The sequence below is a fragment of the Mus caroli genome, unplaced genomic scaffold (genome assembly GCF_978045245.1).
Source record: "Mus caroli unplaced genomic scaffold, Mus_caroli_1 scaffold_8, whole genome shotgun sequence".
NCBI classification, from domain to species: domain Eukaryota; kingdom Metazoa; phylum Chordata; class Mammalia; order Rodentia; family Muridae; genus Mus; species Mus caroli.
In genome coordinates this window covers 102,153,237-102,170,329 of record NW_028227263.1, presented here as the reverse complement: position 1 = coordinate 102,170,329, position 17,093 = coordinate 102,153,237, and the positions used below count along the sequence as shown (strand labels likewise).

The 17,093-nt window shown below is 49.4% G+C and overlaps 1 protein-coding gene and 1 non-coding gene across 2 annotated transcripts; both read right to left on the bottom strand.

Moving 5' to 3' along the window:
* Positions 1-14,278: 14,278 nt before the first annotated feature.
* Rps11 (ribosomal protein S11) lies at positions 14,279-16,353 on the bottom strand. The gene is made up of 5 exons (XM_021167238.3): positions 16,216-16,353; positions 15,336-15,467; positions 15,078-15,153; positions 14,744-14,873; positions 14,279-14,470 (listed from the first exon to the last, which is right to left on the bottom strand). Exons 1-5 carry the CDS (start codon positions 16,228-16,230, stop codon positions 14,347-14,349), a joined length of 477 nt encoding a protein of 158 aa, XP_021022897.1. The 5' UTR covers positions 16,231-16,353; the 3' UTR covers positions 14,279-14,346.
* LOC115031614 (small nucleolar RNA SNORD35) lies at positions 14,940-15,026 on the bottom strand. Its single transcript, XR_003837289.1, has one exon. It is a non-coding gene; the product is annotated as a small nucleolar RNA SNORD35 (small nucleolar RNA).
* Positions 16,354-17,093: the final 740 nt, after the last annotated feature.

The window sequence follows — 17,093 nt, the reverse complement described above, 5'->3', positions numbered from 1 at the left end:
GTGGGGTGGAGGGGTGGAGAGATGGCTCAGTGGGTAAGAGCACTGACAGCTCTTCCAGAGGTCCTGAGTTCAATTCCCAGCAACCACGTGGTGGCTCACAATCATCTGCAATGGGATCTGGCGCCCTCTTCTGATGTGTCTGAAGACTGCTACAGCATACTCATACATAAAATAAATAAATCTTAAAAAAGAAAAGAAAATACAATGGATATCAAAGAAGACACCCAGTGGCTCCCCCACACCCTCCACGCACACACAGAGGGTGTGAATGAAGAGTCACATCCTCTGAACACATCCTAAGCATACACATTCATACTTGACACTTACACATTTTTTAAAATTTAATTTTACTTATTATCCGTCTGGGTATATATGGGCTTGTGTGTGTGCGTGTGAGTGCATGTGCATGAATGTGCGCATTAGTGTGTGGTGTGTGTGTGTGTGTGTGTGTGTCCGTGTGAACTTCAGGAGCTGTAAGGTAGCAAGAGGTTTGCTCACCCAGCCATTTCACTGTCCTCCAAAAGCTCACTTATTCTTTTTTTGTTTTTTTGTTTGTTTGTTTGGTTGGTTTTTTTCGAGACAGGGTTTCTCTGTGTGTAGCTCTGGCTGTCCTGGAACTCACTTTGTAGACCAGGCTGGCCTCGAACTCAGAAATCTGCCTGCCTCTGCCTCCCAAGTGCTGGGATTAAAGGCGTGCGCCACCACACCCGGCTGGCTCCATCTTTTTTAATCCCTTTTATCTATCTATCTATCTATCTATCTATCTATCTATCTATCTACCTATCTGTTTTGAGACAGGGTATCACTATGTATCCCTGGATGGCTTGGAATTCTCTATGTGGGCCAGACCAGCCTTAAAAATCTCAATGATTGGCCTGATTCTGCCTCTATTGCACAGGAATTAAAGACAAGCACCACCATGTCTAGCTACTCCTCACTCCTTTATAGAACATCTTTCTGCTATGCAAAATGGCCAGGGAATCTTTGGGTATGTGTCCCCTTCTTTGTGGCTGACCTGTTCCAAATACCAACCAGCTTGCTATCCCTGGTCCCTACAGTCTCCTGGGCAGCCGGTATCACTGGACATAGTTTTCCAGTTCAGTTCTCTCTCTTTACTTCTCCTCCCCATTTTTATTATGTTTGACTATAGGGGTGGGGCATAGCAGCCATGAAGCATGCGTACAGGCCAGAAAATAGCTTACAGGAGTCAGTTCTCCCCTCCAGAAGCCTGAGTTTAGCTATTTTGTGGGCTATTCTTTCTTCCATCCTTCTCCACCATTTTTCTTCCACTTTCCACCCCCTTCTCCTTCTCCTTCTCCTTCTCCTTCTCCTTCTTCTTCTTCTTTTCTTCTTCTTTTTGTTCCTCTTCTTCCTCCTCCTGCTCCTCCTCCTTCTTTTTTTTTTTTTTTTTGAGACAGGGTTTCTCTGTGTAGCTCTGGCTGTCCTGGAACTCACTTTGTAGACCAGGCTGGCCTCGAACTCAGAAATCCGCCTGCCTCTGCCTCCGGAGCGCTGGGATTAAAGGCATGTGCCACCACTGCCCTGCAACTAATTTCTTCTTGTTATTGCTTCTTTGGGCATGACTACTTAAGAAACCTCAACCAACTGTAACCAACAGCAAGCAAAACCCCAAGCAGCAACCAACCCACAACCCACTTCTCTTGAGGCTTTAGCACTTATATACCCTCTTTTAAAAAAATCCCCAGGCTGGGCATGGTGGCGCACGCCTTTAATCTCAGCACTCAGGAGGCAGAGGCAGGCAGATTTCAGATTTAGCCTGGTCTACAGAGATCTAGGACAGCCAGGGCTATACAGAGAAACACTGTCTCAAAAAACAAAAAAAAAAAACAAAACAAAACAAAAAAAAAAGAAAATCCCCAGAATTCCAAATGTCACACAATTGCAAAAACTATCAACTGGTGGCAAAATCAAGCCCCTGCTAGAGCAAGAGGCAAGTTGTAGACAGTGCTGTGGACAGCCTTATGCAGCCTCATATTCCACACCTGGGATTAAAATGAAAATATAGTCCTAATATTTCTGTTCTTTTTAAGAAACCCAAATTCCAGAATTTTCACTACAGGCATCCTCAACAGACCAGTCGGCTTAGCAGCAAGCGTTTTTATCCACTGAGCCTTCCTGTCAACTCCCTCTTGCTCTTCTCCTTTAAGAACAGCATGGCTGGGAGCCGGGCATGTTGGCGCACACCTTTAATCCCAGCACTTGGGAGGCAGAGGCAGGTGGATTTCTGAGTTTGAGGCCAGCCCAAACATGGTCTACAGAGTGAGTTCCAGGACAGCCAGGGCTACACCACAGACAAACCTTGTCTCGAAACCCACCCCCCCACACACACACACAAAAAAAGAAAGAACAGCTTGTTGGGTCTGGAGAGATGGTTCAGCAGTTAAGAGCACCGGCTACTCTTTCAGAAGACCGGGGTCCAATCCCTAGTATCTACCACCAAGAACAGGGATCTGACACCCTCACTCAGATGTGCATGCAAGCAAATCACCAACCCACATAAAATAAAAGTAAATAATTTTATTATTTTTGTTTTTTTGACACAGGGTCTCTCTGTGTAGTTATTGCTGTCTTGGATTTCACTGTAGAGCAGCTAGCCTTGAACTCAGAGATCAGCCTGCTTCTGCCTCCAAACTGCTGGGATTCAAGGTATGCACCACCGCTGCCTGGCTAAATAAGTGCATTCATTGAAAGTAGCCCAGGCTAGTCTGGATCTCAATAAGTACCCCAGAGTCACTTGAAAGTACTGACCTTTCTGCCCCTGCCTCCGCTGGGATGCTGGTGTGCTCCACCAGGCCTGGCTGGCATGGCCGTGGAACTGAACCCAGTGCTTCCTGTAGACCAGGGCACTGCCCCAGCTTGCTTCTTCCCTTTGTCCCTCAGGGAACACACAGCTTTTGCATCCAAAACTGCAATGACAGGGTTAATACAAAAACCTCCCTGGCCTCTCTGTGAGAGTCTTCTCTTTTTGCTGAGCTAGGCTGCCTAACCAACACCAGTGATGATTATCTTAGCAGATCTTTCTGGAATGCTCTACTCTAACTCTGGAATGCTTGTGAGGTCCAAAAGTGGGCACAAGAGTCTTTAAAACCACAGGAGCAACTGCTTGTGCCTCGGACATCATGCAGAGGACATGACCCTGGAGTCAGCGAGTGCATGCATGCGACAGTGCCCAGTGTCAATGTCTTCTGAAAAGTTGGAAAATGTATGTGCTGCACAGCTTTTTCTCACAAGGAAGGAGTTGTTTGTTTGTTTGTTTGTTTGTTTGTTTGTTTGAGACAGGGTTTCTCTGTGTAGTTCTGGCTATCTTGGCACTCACTCTGTCAACCAGCCTGGCCTCAAACTCAGAAATCTACCTGCCTCTGACTCCCAAATGCTGGGATTAAAGGTGTGTACCACTACCACCAGGCTAGATTTCCTTTTTTTTTTTTTTTCTTTTTGGTTTTTCGAGACAGGGTTTCTCTGTGTAGCCCTGGCTGTTCTGGAACTCACTCTGTAGACCAGGCTGGCCTCGAACTCAGAAATCTGCCTGCCTCTGCCTCCCAAGTGCTGGGTTTAAAGGCGTGCGCCACCACACCAGGCTAGATTTTTTTTTTTTTTTCTTTTTAAATAATGGCCGGGCAGTGGTGGTCCACACCTTTAATCCTCCCAGCACTCGGGAAGCAGAGGCAGGCGGATTTCTGAGTTCGAGGGTTAGGGTTAGGCTTGGCAGCAAGCACCATTACTCACTGAGCTCTTTCGTCAGCCCTTTCCTGCTGCTTTGAGGTAGAGTGTTGTGTAGCCCAGGTCCGGATTTTTCTGCCTCCTCTCCCTCCCAGCGCTGAGATTACAGGCAGGTGCTGACATGCTCAGCTTGTCGCCTGATGAATATGTCAGAGGGCGTTTGTGGACTCAGTCCTCTTTCTACCTTTATGTGGAAACCTAATGCGTGGGGACCAAGTTTACATTGTCAGGCTCCTGCTGGCCTTATTGTATTTTAAAAGTATCTCTTTTTTCTTTCAAGTGAATTGTTCTTGTATTTGTACTTGTGATTAGCTCTACTTAGCACAGCTGTTTGTTACCACTATCTTGGGTATCTTTTTTTTCTTTCTTTCTTTTTTTTTTTTGAGACATGGTTTTTCTCTGTAGCCCAAACAGTCCTAGCACTCACTGTGTTGACTGGGCTGGCCTTGAACTCAGGGCTCTGCCTGCCTCTGCCTCTGAGTGCTGGGATTAAAGCTGCCATGCCCAGTTTATTTTAGGCTCTTGGTGGACAGATTCCTTCTAATTTCTGGTGGAGGTTACCACATTCCTGGTGGGGGTGTGGCTTGGGTGTCTCTGTTGTAGTTAGTGGCTTGTGGGTGGTCTCACGATGGGTGGAGGAGCCATAATTCCTAGAGGTGTTTGCTCTGGCTATGGGTGGGGGTGGGGTTCCCCATCCTGATGGGCACTGGGTGGATTCCCAGACATGTTGGCAGAGCAGCAGCCACAGCAGCTGGCTGGGGTAGTGACTCTTCCCTTTTTTTTGACTCAGGGTTTCTGTGTGTAGCCCTGGCTCTCCTGGAACAAGCTCTGTAGACCAGGCTAGCCTCGAACTCCGAGATCTGTCTGCTTCTTTCTGCCTCCTTAGTCCTGGGATTAAAAGTGTGTACCACTACCACCAGGCTTGTTTTTGGAGACAGGGTTTCACTGTGTTGTATTACTAACTTGCCTGGAACTTGCTATGTAGATCAGGCTAGCACTTGGGAGGCAAGAAGGGTAGCCAACACTAAAATTCATTACTTCCTCTACAAGACTGGGGAGCCTGTCCACTGGGTGTTCAACAGGTTTTAGAGCCCTGAGCGAATCAGTACAGAGACAGGGAACCAGCCAGTCTTTGCTCCTTGCCCTCTGATGTTATCCAGGACTCGGAGCAATGAGTCCCTGTGAAAGGGCCCCACAGCTCTGATAAGTCATCTGTCAGCTAGACTGGGGACAGAAGTTAAACTCTCACCACTGTCCACGTTACACATCCCTTGATTCTATGGAAACTATGCAATCAGCAAGACCCTGAGCTACCCCATCAGGTGACACACTGGTAGAGGAAAAGTTAAGAAAGAAAAGGTCCTCCTAACTCCATAGACTGGTCTTTCTTCTCTTCTCTGTTCTTTCTTCTTTTTGTTGTTGTTGTTGTTGTTTTTGGTTTTTTGAGACAGGGTTTCTCTGTGTAGCCCTGGCTGTCCTGGAACTCACTCTGTAGACCAGGCTGGCCTCAAACTCAGAAATCTGCCTGCCTCTGCCTCCCAAGTGCTGGGATTAAAGGTGTGTGCCACCACTGCTGGGTCATAGACTAGTCTTAAGCAGTCACAATTGAGCTTCACAGTTAAAACATCCATGGCTAGGACCTGAGCTTGATACCCAGCACCCAAGTAAATAGTGGGGTGTGGTACACACCCCACCACCCAGGAGGCAGCAGCAGAAGGACCAGCAGCTCCAAGTCAGCTGTGTCAAAAAATAAATAAATTAGTGGGGCATAGTGGCACAAGCCTTTAATCTCAGCACTTGAGAGGCAGAGACAGGTGGAGTTGTTCACAGTGAGTTCTAGGGCAGCCAGGGCCACACAGAGAAACCCTGTCTTGAAAAACCAAATAAATAAGTAAATAATACATGCATACATATGCACATATATACATACACTCTGCGTTACTATCAAATATACAGCCCCATTTGGCCTCTCAAGTCCTTTCCAGTACACACAGTTTCTTCATGCAGACCTCTACACTGAAACCCAGACACCTTATCTCCATGTGTCATATCACGTCCCTGAGGCCCGGATAATGACAGCCCCAGTCCTGAGCTCAGTCATTCTGGAATGCCCCTCACATTAACTGGGGAGACTGGGTTTATCTAAAACCCTCCTGTAGGATAAAAAGCCACTAGACGATGTCTGGACCTGATCTTACACAATCTTGTCAATTCTCCGGCTACAGTCAAGGTAAAAGCAAGCCCTGTCCTGTGGGTCCACTTGAGCCCAGTTAACCTGTCCCACTCCCAGAAGGTCAGACAACAGCTTCCTCCGAGGGCCCGGTGAACAGAACTGCCTTGTTTTCTAATGGCATGTAGGGAAATTCACCCATAAATCCCTCCAGACTCGAATGAGTCTCCATGTTTTGTTGTTTCCTTTGTTTTGTTTGGAGACAGGGTCTCTCACTGAACCCGAAGCCCAAAGTTCAGCTAGACTGGCCAATGAGCTTCTGGATTCACCTGCATCTTTGCCAAACACCCCCCACCCCACCCCCAACTCCCAGTATTGAAGGTAAGATCAGCTCAGGCCCCAGCAGCCCTTTTCAAAGAGACCTACAGATGCCCTACTGAATGAACATAGCCTGTGAGGCCCTTCCTAGCTCACACTCAGACATGGGGTGGTGGTGGGTGGGAGGGGTGGGAACAGGACCTGAGAAGTAAGTTTAGGAGCCAGGCATGGTGGCATGCGCACACACTTTAATCCCAGCACTGGGGAGGCAGAGGCAGGTGGATTTCTGAGTTTGAGGCCAGCCTAGTCTACAGAGTGAGTTCCAGGACAGCCAAGGCTACACAGAGAAACCCTATCTCGAAAAACCAAAACCAAAAAAAAAAAAAAAAAAGAAAGAAAGAAATAAGTGGTTTACATCAAAGTCAGAAGGGTGGCCACATGGGTTGCTCCCCTCCCCCTCCCAGAGCTTTGCTGTGGAACCTAAAAAAAAAAAAAAAAAAAAAAAAAAAATCCCACCTCAGCCACTTGGGCTCCATTTCTGTTCTTAGATCCATGCTGTTGTCTGTCTGCCTGCCTGCCTGTCTGTCTGCGGCATTAAAAACTCTCTAATCCCAAGTAATCTGCCTTAGGGTCCCTATTTTTTGTTTGTTTGTTTGTTTGTTTGATTGTTTTTCGAGGCAGGGTTTCTCTGTGTAGCCCTGGCTGTCCTGGAACTCACTCTGTAGACCAGGCTGGCCTCGAACTCAGAAATGTGCCTGCCTCTGCCTCCCCAGTGCTGGGATTAAAGGCATGTGCCACCACGGCCTGCCCTTAGTGTCCCTGTTGAAGTCTTTGGAACCTTAGCTGGGATGGCAATGAGGGCTACCGTGCCAGACTTTTGCACAGGTGCTGGGGATCTTAACTGCTCACGTTTGCACAGCGTCCCTGTCATCCGAGACACATTCCCAGCTACCATCTGTGCTGATTCTACATAACCCACACGGGCAGCGTCAGCCCTAACAGAGACTCTATTTTCTTTTCTTTACAGTTTTCTCTTTATTTTTATTTTGTGTGTGTGGATGGTTTGTCTGCATGTATATCTGTGTACGTTGTACATGCCTAGTGCCGAGGCAGGCCAGATGTGGGATCCCCTGGAACTGTAGTTAAGGATAGTTGTGAGCCTCCATGTGGCTGGGAAATGAATCTGGGTTCCTCTGGGAAAGCAGCCAGAGCTCTGGACCACTGAGGAGCCATCTCTCCAGACCCTGTTCCATTCTGTTTATGTGTATGTATGTGTGTATGCGTGTGTGTGTGTGAGAGAGAGACACAGACCAGGGCTCATGTAGGTGTCAAAGGCTAGCTCTCTGGAAATGTTTCTCTCCTTCCACCAGGAGGTTCTTGGGGATCAAAGGAAGGTTGTAAGGTCTGCGTGATAAGCACTTTTACCTGCTGAGCCACCTCCCTGACCCAATGTTCCTCTTTAATAAACACACTACGATTGTCAGAAGTTTGACCCTGTGACCCATGCTTGCAGATAGCCAGTCCCAAGAAAAAACAACCCACATTGTCAGACTCCTTCCTCAGCAGAGTGAGACGTCCACGTTGGCGTGCCGTGAGCTGCCCAGGAGTCCTACCTGATAAGATGGAAGCAACAAGCAGGCCACAGTGATGGAGAACTACTACTCCAGAAGCAGCCCCAGAACTCGGTTGATGGTGTTTCTCCACTTCTCAGCCCCTGCTTCAGCACAGCTAATGAAGTCTCCTCTGTCTTGGTGGATTCAGCCAGTGCCTGACTGTCAGCACCATCCGGTTCCTACATATTGAAGAAATACAGGACCAAAAGTGTACCACAAAGAATTGGCAAGATGCTCAGTGGATAGAGGTGCTTGCTGCTAAGCCAATCCTTACATCCCAAGTTTGATCCCCAGGAACCTCTATGGTAGAACAGGCTAGCAAAAGTTGTCCTCTGACCTTCACATGTCTACTATGACATATACAATAAATAAATGTAATAAGAACTTTCCGGGGCTAGAGAGAAGGCTCATCAATTAACAGCACTTGTTACTCCTGCAGGGGACCAGTTCAGTTCCCAGCTCCACGTGGCGCTCACAATTTTTAGTTCCGGGGGACAGGGATATGATGCCTTTTGGCCTGCTGGTGGTCTGCAGACATACATGCAGGCAAAACACCCACACACATGAAATAACATTTAAAAAGATAAGGAGGGCCGGGCAGTGGTGGCGCACGCCTTTAATCCCAGCATTTGGGAGGCAGAGGCAGGTGTATTTCTGAGTTCTAAGCCAGCCTGGTCTACAAAGCGAGTTCCAGGACAGCCAGGGCTACACAGAGAAACCCTGTCTCGAAAAAAAACAAAACAACAAACAAACAAACAAACAAGATAAAGAGGAAGGAAAAGAGAGCCAGGCCCAAGTGTGGTGGTGCACACCTTTAATATCAGCACTTGGGAAGCAGAGGCAAGGAGGATCTCTGTGACTTCCAGGCTAATCAAAAGTACATAGTGAGTCCCTGTCTCGAGAGAGAGAGAGAGAGAGAGAGAGAGAGAGAGAGAGAGAGAGAGAGAGAGAGAGAGTAGAGAGAAACAAAGGAAAGAAGAAAGGAAGAAGAGAGCAAGCAAGCCATAATTAGTCAGACTTATGGTGACGGTTGCTAACAACAGACAGCGTTCCCTCTCTATGTAGCAATATCTCAAAAGGAATATAACACTGTGACAACAAACAGTGCTCAGGGCCAAGCACACATGACCCCTGAATTTATCTTACCCTCTCCCAGCCTTGAACCTGTGATTTTCTGGGAATTTTACAAACACGACTATAAACTGTGTTCTGTACAGAAATGTCTTAAGTCCCCTGTGTCACCCCAGGACCTGTGTCTTTATCAGCCTAGGAGTTCATTTACTGAACAGGGGTGGGGGAGACTCTTCACAGGTGTTTGCCCAGGGCCGAGGACATCGTTCATCAGGTAAAAGTGCTTACCATGTAAATCCCAAGACCTGGGTTCAATCCCTGGAAACCATGTGGTGGAAGGAACTGACCTCTGGAAGTCGTCCTCTGACCACAGACAGGCACTAAAGAAATCTAACAAAAATGTTGGCATAAGACACATCCCGGGGATGGGGTCCCCTCTTGGGAAGCCCACAGCTGCACTTGCATGTGGGCAGTTTTCCTTTCGTGTTTTTCTCTGCCGATGCCATGCTTAAATCGCACAAAGTATGTATATATGCATACTCAGACACAGACAGATTTTTGTATTTTTTAATGTCTTTTTAAAGGTTTTTATTTGTGTGCGATGTGTATGACACTTTCAGTTTTGAATGAATAGATGTAGCAGCCAGAGCGAAAGCAGAAGGTTCTGGTGAGATGGCGCAGGGGGTCTGTGTGCCCGCCCACTGTCAAGCCTGGCTACCCAGCATCTGCAGTGAGGGAAGAGAGACTCAGTTGACAGCTGAAACTTACTCCTCCCCGTCTCTGTGAAGAGCAGAGGGATCTCTGAGTGTGTGAGTTCCAGGGGGGACAGGGGCGTAGGGGAAGTCTGTTTCTGGCCCATGTGTGGCTGTTGATGGTGTGTGCAGAAGAGACCAGTAGCTTTCTCCCAGATATTTACGGCCTGAAGACTTCTCCCCTACAGAAACGGACCGGGCAGAGATAAGCTGAATCTACCTCCTTGTTCAGCTGTGTGCAGTAACCCAGCTTCCCTGTTGAACTCTGAGAAGAAACAATATGTTCCTAGGTGGGTGCTGCATTTTCTCCCACAGAGAGCCCAGCCCCGCCAATCCCAGGCTTTCTGTGTGTCCATGTGTTTTCTAATTTCTTGGATGTCCCAGTTAGATATGTCCCTGGAGGCATGCTGGACATGGCTAGATCTCCACACGAACTCTGTGGTACAGATATGTATTAACTAAGTAACTGTAATAACTGTCTTGTTTTTGTTGTTCAAGAAAGGGTTTCTCTGTGTAGCCCTGGAACTTGCTGTGTAGACCAGGCTGACTTCAAACTCAGAGATCTGCCTGCCTCTGCCTCCTGAATGCTGGATCAAAGGTGTGCCCTATCACTGCCTGGCTGAAATTTTGTAAAAAGCATCCTGGTTTTGAGCTTGGTGTGTATGTGTGTTTCAGTTGGTAGAATTCTTGTTTTGGGTTCCATCCCACATAAATGGGCGTGGTGGAGAACACCTGTCATCGCAACACTGGAGGCAGCAAGGTCAGAAGTTCAAGGACCTCCTCAGCTACTTATAGGCTGAAGGGCCAGCTTGAATTGAGTGAGACTGTTTTTAAAGGAAAAAAGAGAGAGGCAGGAATATTGCCATGGTTTGAGGACAGCCTGTGCTACATAATGAGGCCCCATTTCTTTTTCTTTCTTTTGTTTTTTTGTTTTTCGAGACAGGGTTTCTCTGTGTAGCCCTGGCTGTCCTGAAACTTGCTTTGTAGACCAGGCTGGCCTCAAACTCAGAAATCCACCTGCCTCTGCTTCCCGAGTGCTGGAATTAAAGGCGTGCGCCACCATGCCCAGCGAGAAGCCCCATTTCAAAACAAAACTGAGCAAAATCAAAAACCAAAAATAGCCGGGCGTGGTGGCGCACGCCTTTAATCCCAGCACTCGGGAGGCAGAGGCAGGTGGATTTCTGAGTTCGAGGCCAGCCTGGTCTACAGAGTGAGTTCCAGGATCAGCCAGGGCTACACAGAGAAACCCTGTCTCGAAAAACCAAAAAAAAAAAAAAAAAAAAACCAAAAATAGCCAGGTATGGTGGCACACGCCTTTAATCTCAGCAAGTGGATCTCTCCGAGTTCAAGGCCATTTTGTTCTACTTGGTGAGTTCCAAGTCAGCCAGGGCTATGAGGAGACCCTGTCTCAGAACAAACCCTGGGTTGTGCACACATACTGTCAACATGCTCTCCCATTATCACAGCCCACTGGGAGCCAGGGTAGCACACCCACCTGCAATCCCACCACTTTGGAGGCTCTGGCAGGATACCTATGAATTTGAGGCTAGCTTGGGCTAAACAGTGAATTCTTGGGTAGTCTCAGCAACAGAGTGAGACAGCAAGTGTCTCAAAACAAAACAAGACACAACACAAAGAACCCAAAAAGGGGGAGCAGCAATGCTGCCTGACCATTCTGTCCCTCAAAGAAAGTTCCACACACAGCCAGACCAAGCAGTGTTAGCAGGGCCAGTCCTACCTGCCCTGTGGGCAGTTGGTGGGCCAAAGCTTGCTGTCACTAAACCAGGACCCTGTCCTGGGTGGTGCTGATGCACATTTTTGATCCCAGCATTTGGGAGGGAGAAGCAGGAAGTTCTTTGTGAGTTTGAGGCCAGCCAGTTCTACGAAGCAAGTTCCACAACAGCCAGAGCTACACAGGAGAACCCTGTCTCCAAAACAAACACCCAAGACCCTGCTGAGAAGCCTCGCCCGGAGCCAATAGCTCCTCTCTGGTCTTCTCACCAGACATGATTCGCTACAGAATCTTCTAGAAGCATACTTAAATGACTTCATCAAGCTTGCTCTAGAAGACACAGGTCCCATCACCATACATAACGGCTGCAGCTACCTGCCAAAGGTCATTCTCCTTGGGCCACAGAGTGACCTACCTGCACAGCTAGCTGCTAGTGTGGACACCATTTACAGATGAGGAGACTCAAGGTCTGTGGTTGAGTGAGCAGTGAGGCTGGTCAGTGCTGAGCCTGTCTGGGGACACCTGGATCCTGGGGCATCTCCTCAATTTCCCACTTCCAGGGACTGGCTGTGCAGATATATACGTTCTTTGCAGCCAACAGGCAGGAAGTAGGTTTGACAGGAGACTCAAGGAGGAAGTGTGGGCTAGTGAGCTGGTTCAGTAGGTAGAGGTATTTACGGCAAAGCATCATGGTCTGTTTGACTTGTGGGACCCACATGATGAAGAGTACTGAATCCTTTGACCTCTACATGGGAGTCCGTGGCAGGCACACACACACTCACTCATATAAATAGTATTTTCATTTTTAGAAGAGGTTATCACTATGCAGACAGGCTGACTTCAAACTCTGAGATCTGCCTGCCTCTTGAGTTCTGGGATCAAAGGCGTGTACCACTGCTGGGTGTGGTGACACACACCTTTAAACCCAGCACATAGTGGGCAGTTTTGAGACTAGCCTGGTCTAAAAAGCAAGTCCAGGACAGCCAGGGGGTGTTACACAGAGAAACCGTCTTGCAAAACAACCAACCAAAAACCCCAAAGATGGGCATCACCATACCAGGCTTTGTTTGAAAACAGGGTCTCTTGTGCCCTTAAACTGCTGATCCTCAAGTATCTACCTCTCAAGTGCTGGATTGCAACTGCACGCCCTTGGTGTCTATGAGGTGCTGCGATGGTCCCAGGACCTCGTACTTGTTAGAAAAGCCCTCCACCATGGAGCTACAACCCAGCCCCTTGGTGTCTGATTCTAGGAAGGCACTACACCTTTGAAGAGTACTGAATCCTTTGACCACATCCCTAGCTCTTTAAGTCTAAGATAGGGTCTGTGTTGCCCAAACTAGTCTCTGACTTCTGACAATCCTCCTGCCTCAGCTCAGCCTCCCTAGCAGCTAGATTATCACCAATGTCTACATGTGATTGGAACCGGATATTAGTTACCAAGTGAAAACAGGTGCCTGTGGACCACTAAAGGCCCAAATGGGCTGTGTGTCAGTCACCTGGAATCTCAGCACCCAGGAGACAAGAAGTGAGGAGACTTGTCAGTTTGAGGCTAACCTGGTCTACACAGAGCTCCAGACCATCTAGGGACACACTGCAAGACTCTGTAAAAGTAATATAAAACCAATGATGCCAGGGAGACATTTCCACCTGGAGACAAGGCGCCAGGTATGGCTGGCACTGGGGTTTGACAAACCAGAGCGTGCAGTACGGGAAGTGCTGGGCTCTCAGGCAGGGGACTTGTGTTCTTCAGTTGTGCAAAGGCCTAAGACTACAACCTCCACTCTGCAGATGACTAAACTGCTTAAGGGTCGTCAGGGGTCCCTCTTCTCTCTCAGGTGTCCCCTCCCTCACCGACTCTGCAACTTTGAAAGGTGAAGCCCCAAGCACCCCTGAGAGGAAACAGGGGAGCTGGGCTGTTGTTGTAAACACAGCCCCACCCGGAACGGAAGCACCTGCGGCTGGAGGGGGCCACACCTCTCAACAATTGGCTTTAGATTCCTCAGGGTCCCTGTCCCCTGTAGCTCTGAGGCTAGCCCCTCCTCTGCTTAGTGGCTCTTTACTCCTGGGTGGCTGGCAGGCACCCAGCTTGGGCGGTGCCCCTCCTGACCTGTCCCTGCCCCTTCCTGCTTGCTTTGATGCAGGCCCACTTCCTTTGACAGGAACCCCCTCCCTCAGCAGCCTGGTTAAATGCAGAAGGCCGTGGTGAAGCAGTGCTTTCTGCAGCATCTCTTGCAGGCAGAGGACTCTTCTCAATGCCCTGTCTCCCAACCCTTGTACCAGTGCTGTGCCTCAGACCCTGGTACAGGCCTGGGGGACAGGGACTTGGGGACCCCCGGCAGCAGCAACTCCAGCTTCTCCCTCCAGCCAAGGGACTTTTCCCCAGGTTTGCCCCACATAAAGGGGATGCCTTGGGTCCTTTCCTAAGTGGGTATTCCCATCACTCCAACATCCATCCTGGACAACCTGGGGCCTTCTTGCCATCTCATTGCTGAAGGGTTCCTGTCCCAGGACATAAGCCAGAGGGGAGGCAGTGGCTACAGGGGTTCCAGCAGATTATTATACTGAAGTTGGAGAACTCGCCCCTTCCTAGGTGTCTTCACCTGCAAGGTGAGTGTGGGACCATGCTCACTCTTTGGCTGTGGGAAGACCAGAGACCCCTAGAAAAAGCCCAGGCGGTTCTCAGGGGCACCGAAGAGCTTAGACCTAAACTAAGGTCATAGGCTCCACCCTTACTTCCTCCCGAGAGGAAGGGGGTGCCTGTATCAGGTAGCTGACCCTGGGTGTTCTACTTGGTTACCAAGATTTAAAAGGCTCATAAATGCAGCAGACACCTCCAGCTCAGGAAAGTCCTGGCAATCTTCGCTATGTCCCAGGACACATGAGACTCCAAGCCTGTTCTGTACGTTGGAAAATAACTTTATTTGTTCTAAGGCATTGGCCAGAGTCCCCTTAGAACTTCTGAAACTGCTTCTTGGTGCCAGCAGCCTTGGTGACCTTGAGCACATTGAATCGCACAGTCTTGCTCAGGGGCCTGCACTCTCCAACTGTGACAATGTCTCCGATCTGTACATCCCTGTGGGGTCAGACAAGGAGTCTTCAGGAGGGGCCTCCCCAGCAATCCCTCCTTCATCCAGACAGGCTGAGGAGGGCCACCCCTGCTCCACCCAACCAGTCACCATCTATGCAGTTGCTAAGACTAACATACAACTTCTAGTTCCCAGACGTTCGCACAGCAGTCTACACACTCCTGGACCTCACACTGCTCTGCCCACAGGACACCTCCAGCCTAGCCAGTGACTGTCTTGTCTAGAGTCATTACCCCAAGCTATCAGAGAACCACAGTCACCTGAAACAGGGGGACAGGTGCACAGACATGTTCTTGTGACGCTTCTCAAAGCGATTGTACTTTCGGATGTAATGGAGATAGTCCCGGCGGATGACGATGGTCCTCTGCATCTTCATCTTCGTCACGACACCTGGGAAGGTTACAGAAAGGTGTTAGCAGGTAGGAGTCAGTTGAGCGGGGCTCCCAAGGAGCTCCATTTATGGCATCAGCTTTGCCAACGGGCTGTCTCAGCAGTGCCCTGGAGGACATTTGAAGACCATCGTGAGAACAGACATCACTTGCCACGGCCCCTGGACAGAGGATCCTAGAACCACCCTTCCAACTTCCCACTCACCAGACAGGATCCGACCTCGGATGGAGACGTTACCAGTGAAGGGGCATTTCTTGTCTATGTAGGTGCCCTCGATGGCCTGTAAAGTTATGAAAGTGGGGTTTAGATTACCACTTCCTTAACAGAACCAAGGATGATGCCTCAGGGACCCAAACTACAGTTCCCAGGGGCTCATGGGAAGCCACTGTGAAGAGGGCGGGGTGGCTGTGCTCCCACGTGTGCAGGGCATCAGGGAATCTCATCTGCTGGAGGGTCCTGTACCTCTTTGGGTGTCTTGAAGCCTAGACCGATATTTTTGTAGTACCGAGGGAGTTTTTCTTTGCCGGTTTCTCCCAGCAGAACCCGCTTCTTGTTTTGAAAGATCGTAGGCTGCTTTTGGTAAGCACGCTCCGTCTGTAGGGATGAGAATTTGGTGAGGTTGCAGGTAAAGTTCGAGGAAATCAGAGACAATATTTCTTCCTTCCTACCTTCAACCTTATTTGCCCCAATCGCCAAAACCGGCTGGCCAGGGCTCTCCAACCACCCCAAGTCTAGTTTAGCTCACACACTGCGTCCCATCTGTCACCTCCAGAGCCTGCAGAACTCACGGCTGCGATCAAAACCAGCTTTTCAGCCATACTGGATCTCCAAAACACAGAAATCCACTCATTCGGGATTCACAGCTAACGTCCACGTAGCCGAGCCTGGTGGGCCAGAACTGTCATCCCGGTTGAGGGTGAGGTAGGATGGCAAGTTTAAGACAAGCCTAAGCTCATCGAGGCCAGAGCTGCGCTCACACTGAAAACTACAGCGAGGTCGGACCCGCAGCCATGCCGTAGAGCGCACGAGGACCGGGCCTCAGTCCCCATCAAGGGGAAAAAACCTGCTTTACCCGGTGTCCTCGGCTCTGCCGCCGCAGGACTCCCGCGCCGCAGGATGCCCTCCTCCCGCCACAACCCCTCACCCGTTAAGCTCTGAGCTTTAAGGACCAACTCCCGAAGCGCCGGGGACCCCATTACTGCGTAGAGCCCGGATTTCCGAGCCGCCTGAGAACGAAGGCATTCGCAGGCATCCTCGCTTCAGATAATGCGTAAGACAGCGAGGACGCCAAGGGATAAGCTCCACGCCGAAGCGTCGGGGGAAAGCAGCTAAACGCTCGAACCTGAATGTCCGCCATCTTCCCGGCCGCCGGAGAAAAGGAGAGGCAGGGCCGCTCCCGGCTTCCTTATTCACCACGCGAGGTCGGGGAGGAAGTGACGCGAGTCACCCTTACGGAAGTGGGAGGTACTTCCGGCGATTGCCCGCGCTCCTGGGACTGTCCGTACGCCGCCATGACGAGGGAGGACTAAGGGGGGGGGGGAAAGATCCTATCATCTCGCGAGATTTCAGGAGCGCGTTGCTGGAGGAACGTGCATCACGTGATATGGCGAGGCTTAAGGCTGAAAAGGCACGCGGATTGGGAACCGCGTGTTTCCAGAGAGAAGGGGCCGCGCAGGGAGGGTCTCAGGAAAGGGGTGAACTGTTTTACAGCAGAGTAGCTGATATACGATGTCACCAAGCCAGCGTCGACCGAATAGTCAGCCTTTCTTCCTTTTACCAAAGGCTGACATTACCAAGGTCGCATGCGTCTCAGCACCACACTTTGATGGGTTTATGTCCTGACTACTCTTGGATGATTGTCTGACCTTAGGTGACTACCCCAGGCAATGGAGGAATCATTCAGCCAGGTGGCAAAAGCTTGTGTCAAAGTTTCTAGTGTTCACCATTCTAGCCCTGCACAGATTGGCTACAACAGTATAAAGGATATTTTCAAAATAGAATGACATTTTGAGTGGTGCTCCATCTTTTTAACCCCAGCACTCATGGTGCTGTAAGGACTTGACTTCCAGGTCAAGTCCTTACAGCAAGTAATAAAACCTCACGGAGGTTAACATGGGAAGCAATTTTTTTTATAAGATTATATGTAAGTACACTGTAGCTACCTTCAGATACTCCATAAGAGGGCATCAGACTTCATTATGGATAATTGTTAGGCACCAT

Coding starts and splice junctions, on each gene's coding strand:
- Rps11 (XM_021167238.3), bottom strand. Junction 15,154..15,335: donor GCTTCAAGACACCCAAAGAG/GTACAGGACCCT, acceptor ATAACTTTACAG/GCCATCGAGGGCACCTACAT. Junction 14,874..15,077: donor CCGAGGTCGGATCCTGTCTG/GTGAGTGGGAAG, acceptor TAACCTTCCCAG/GTGTCGTGACGAAGATGAAG.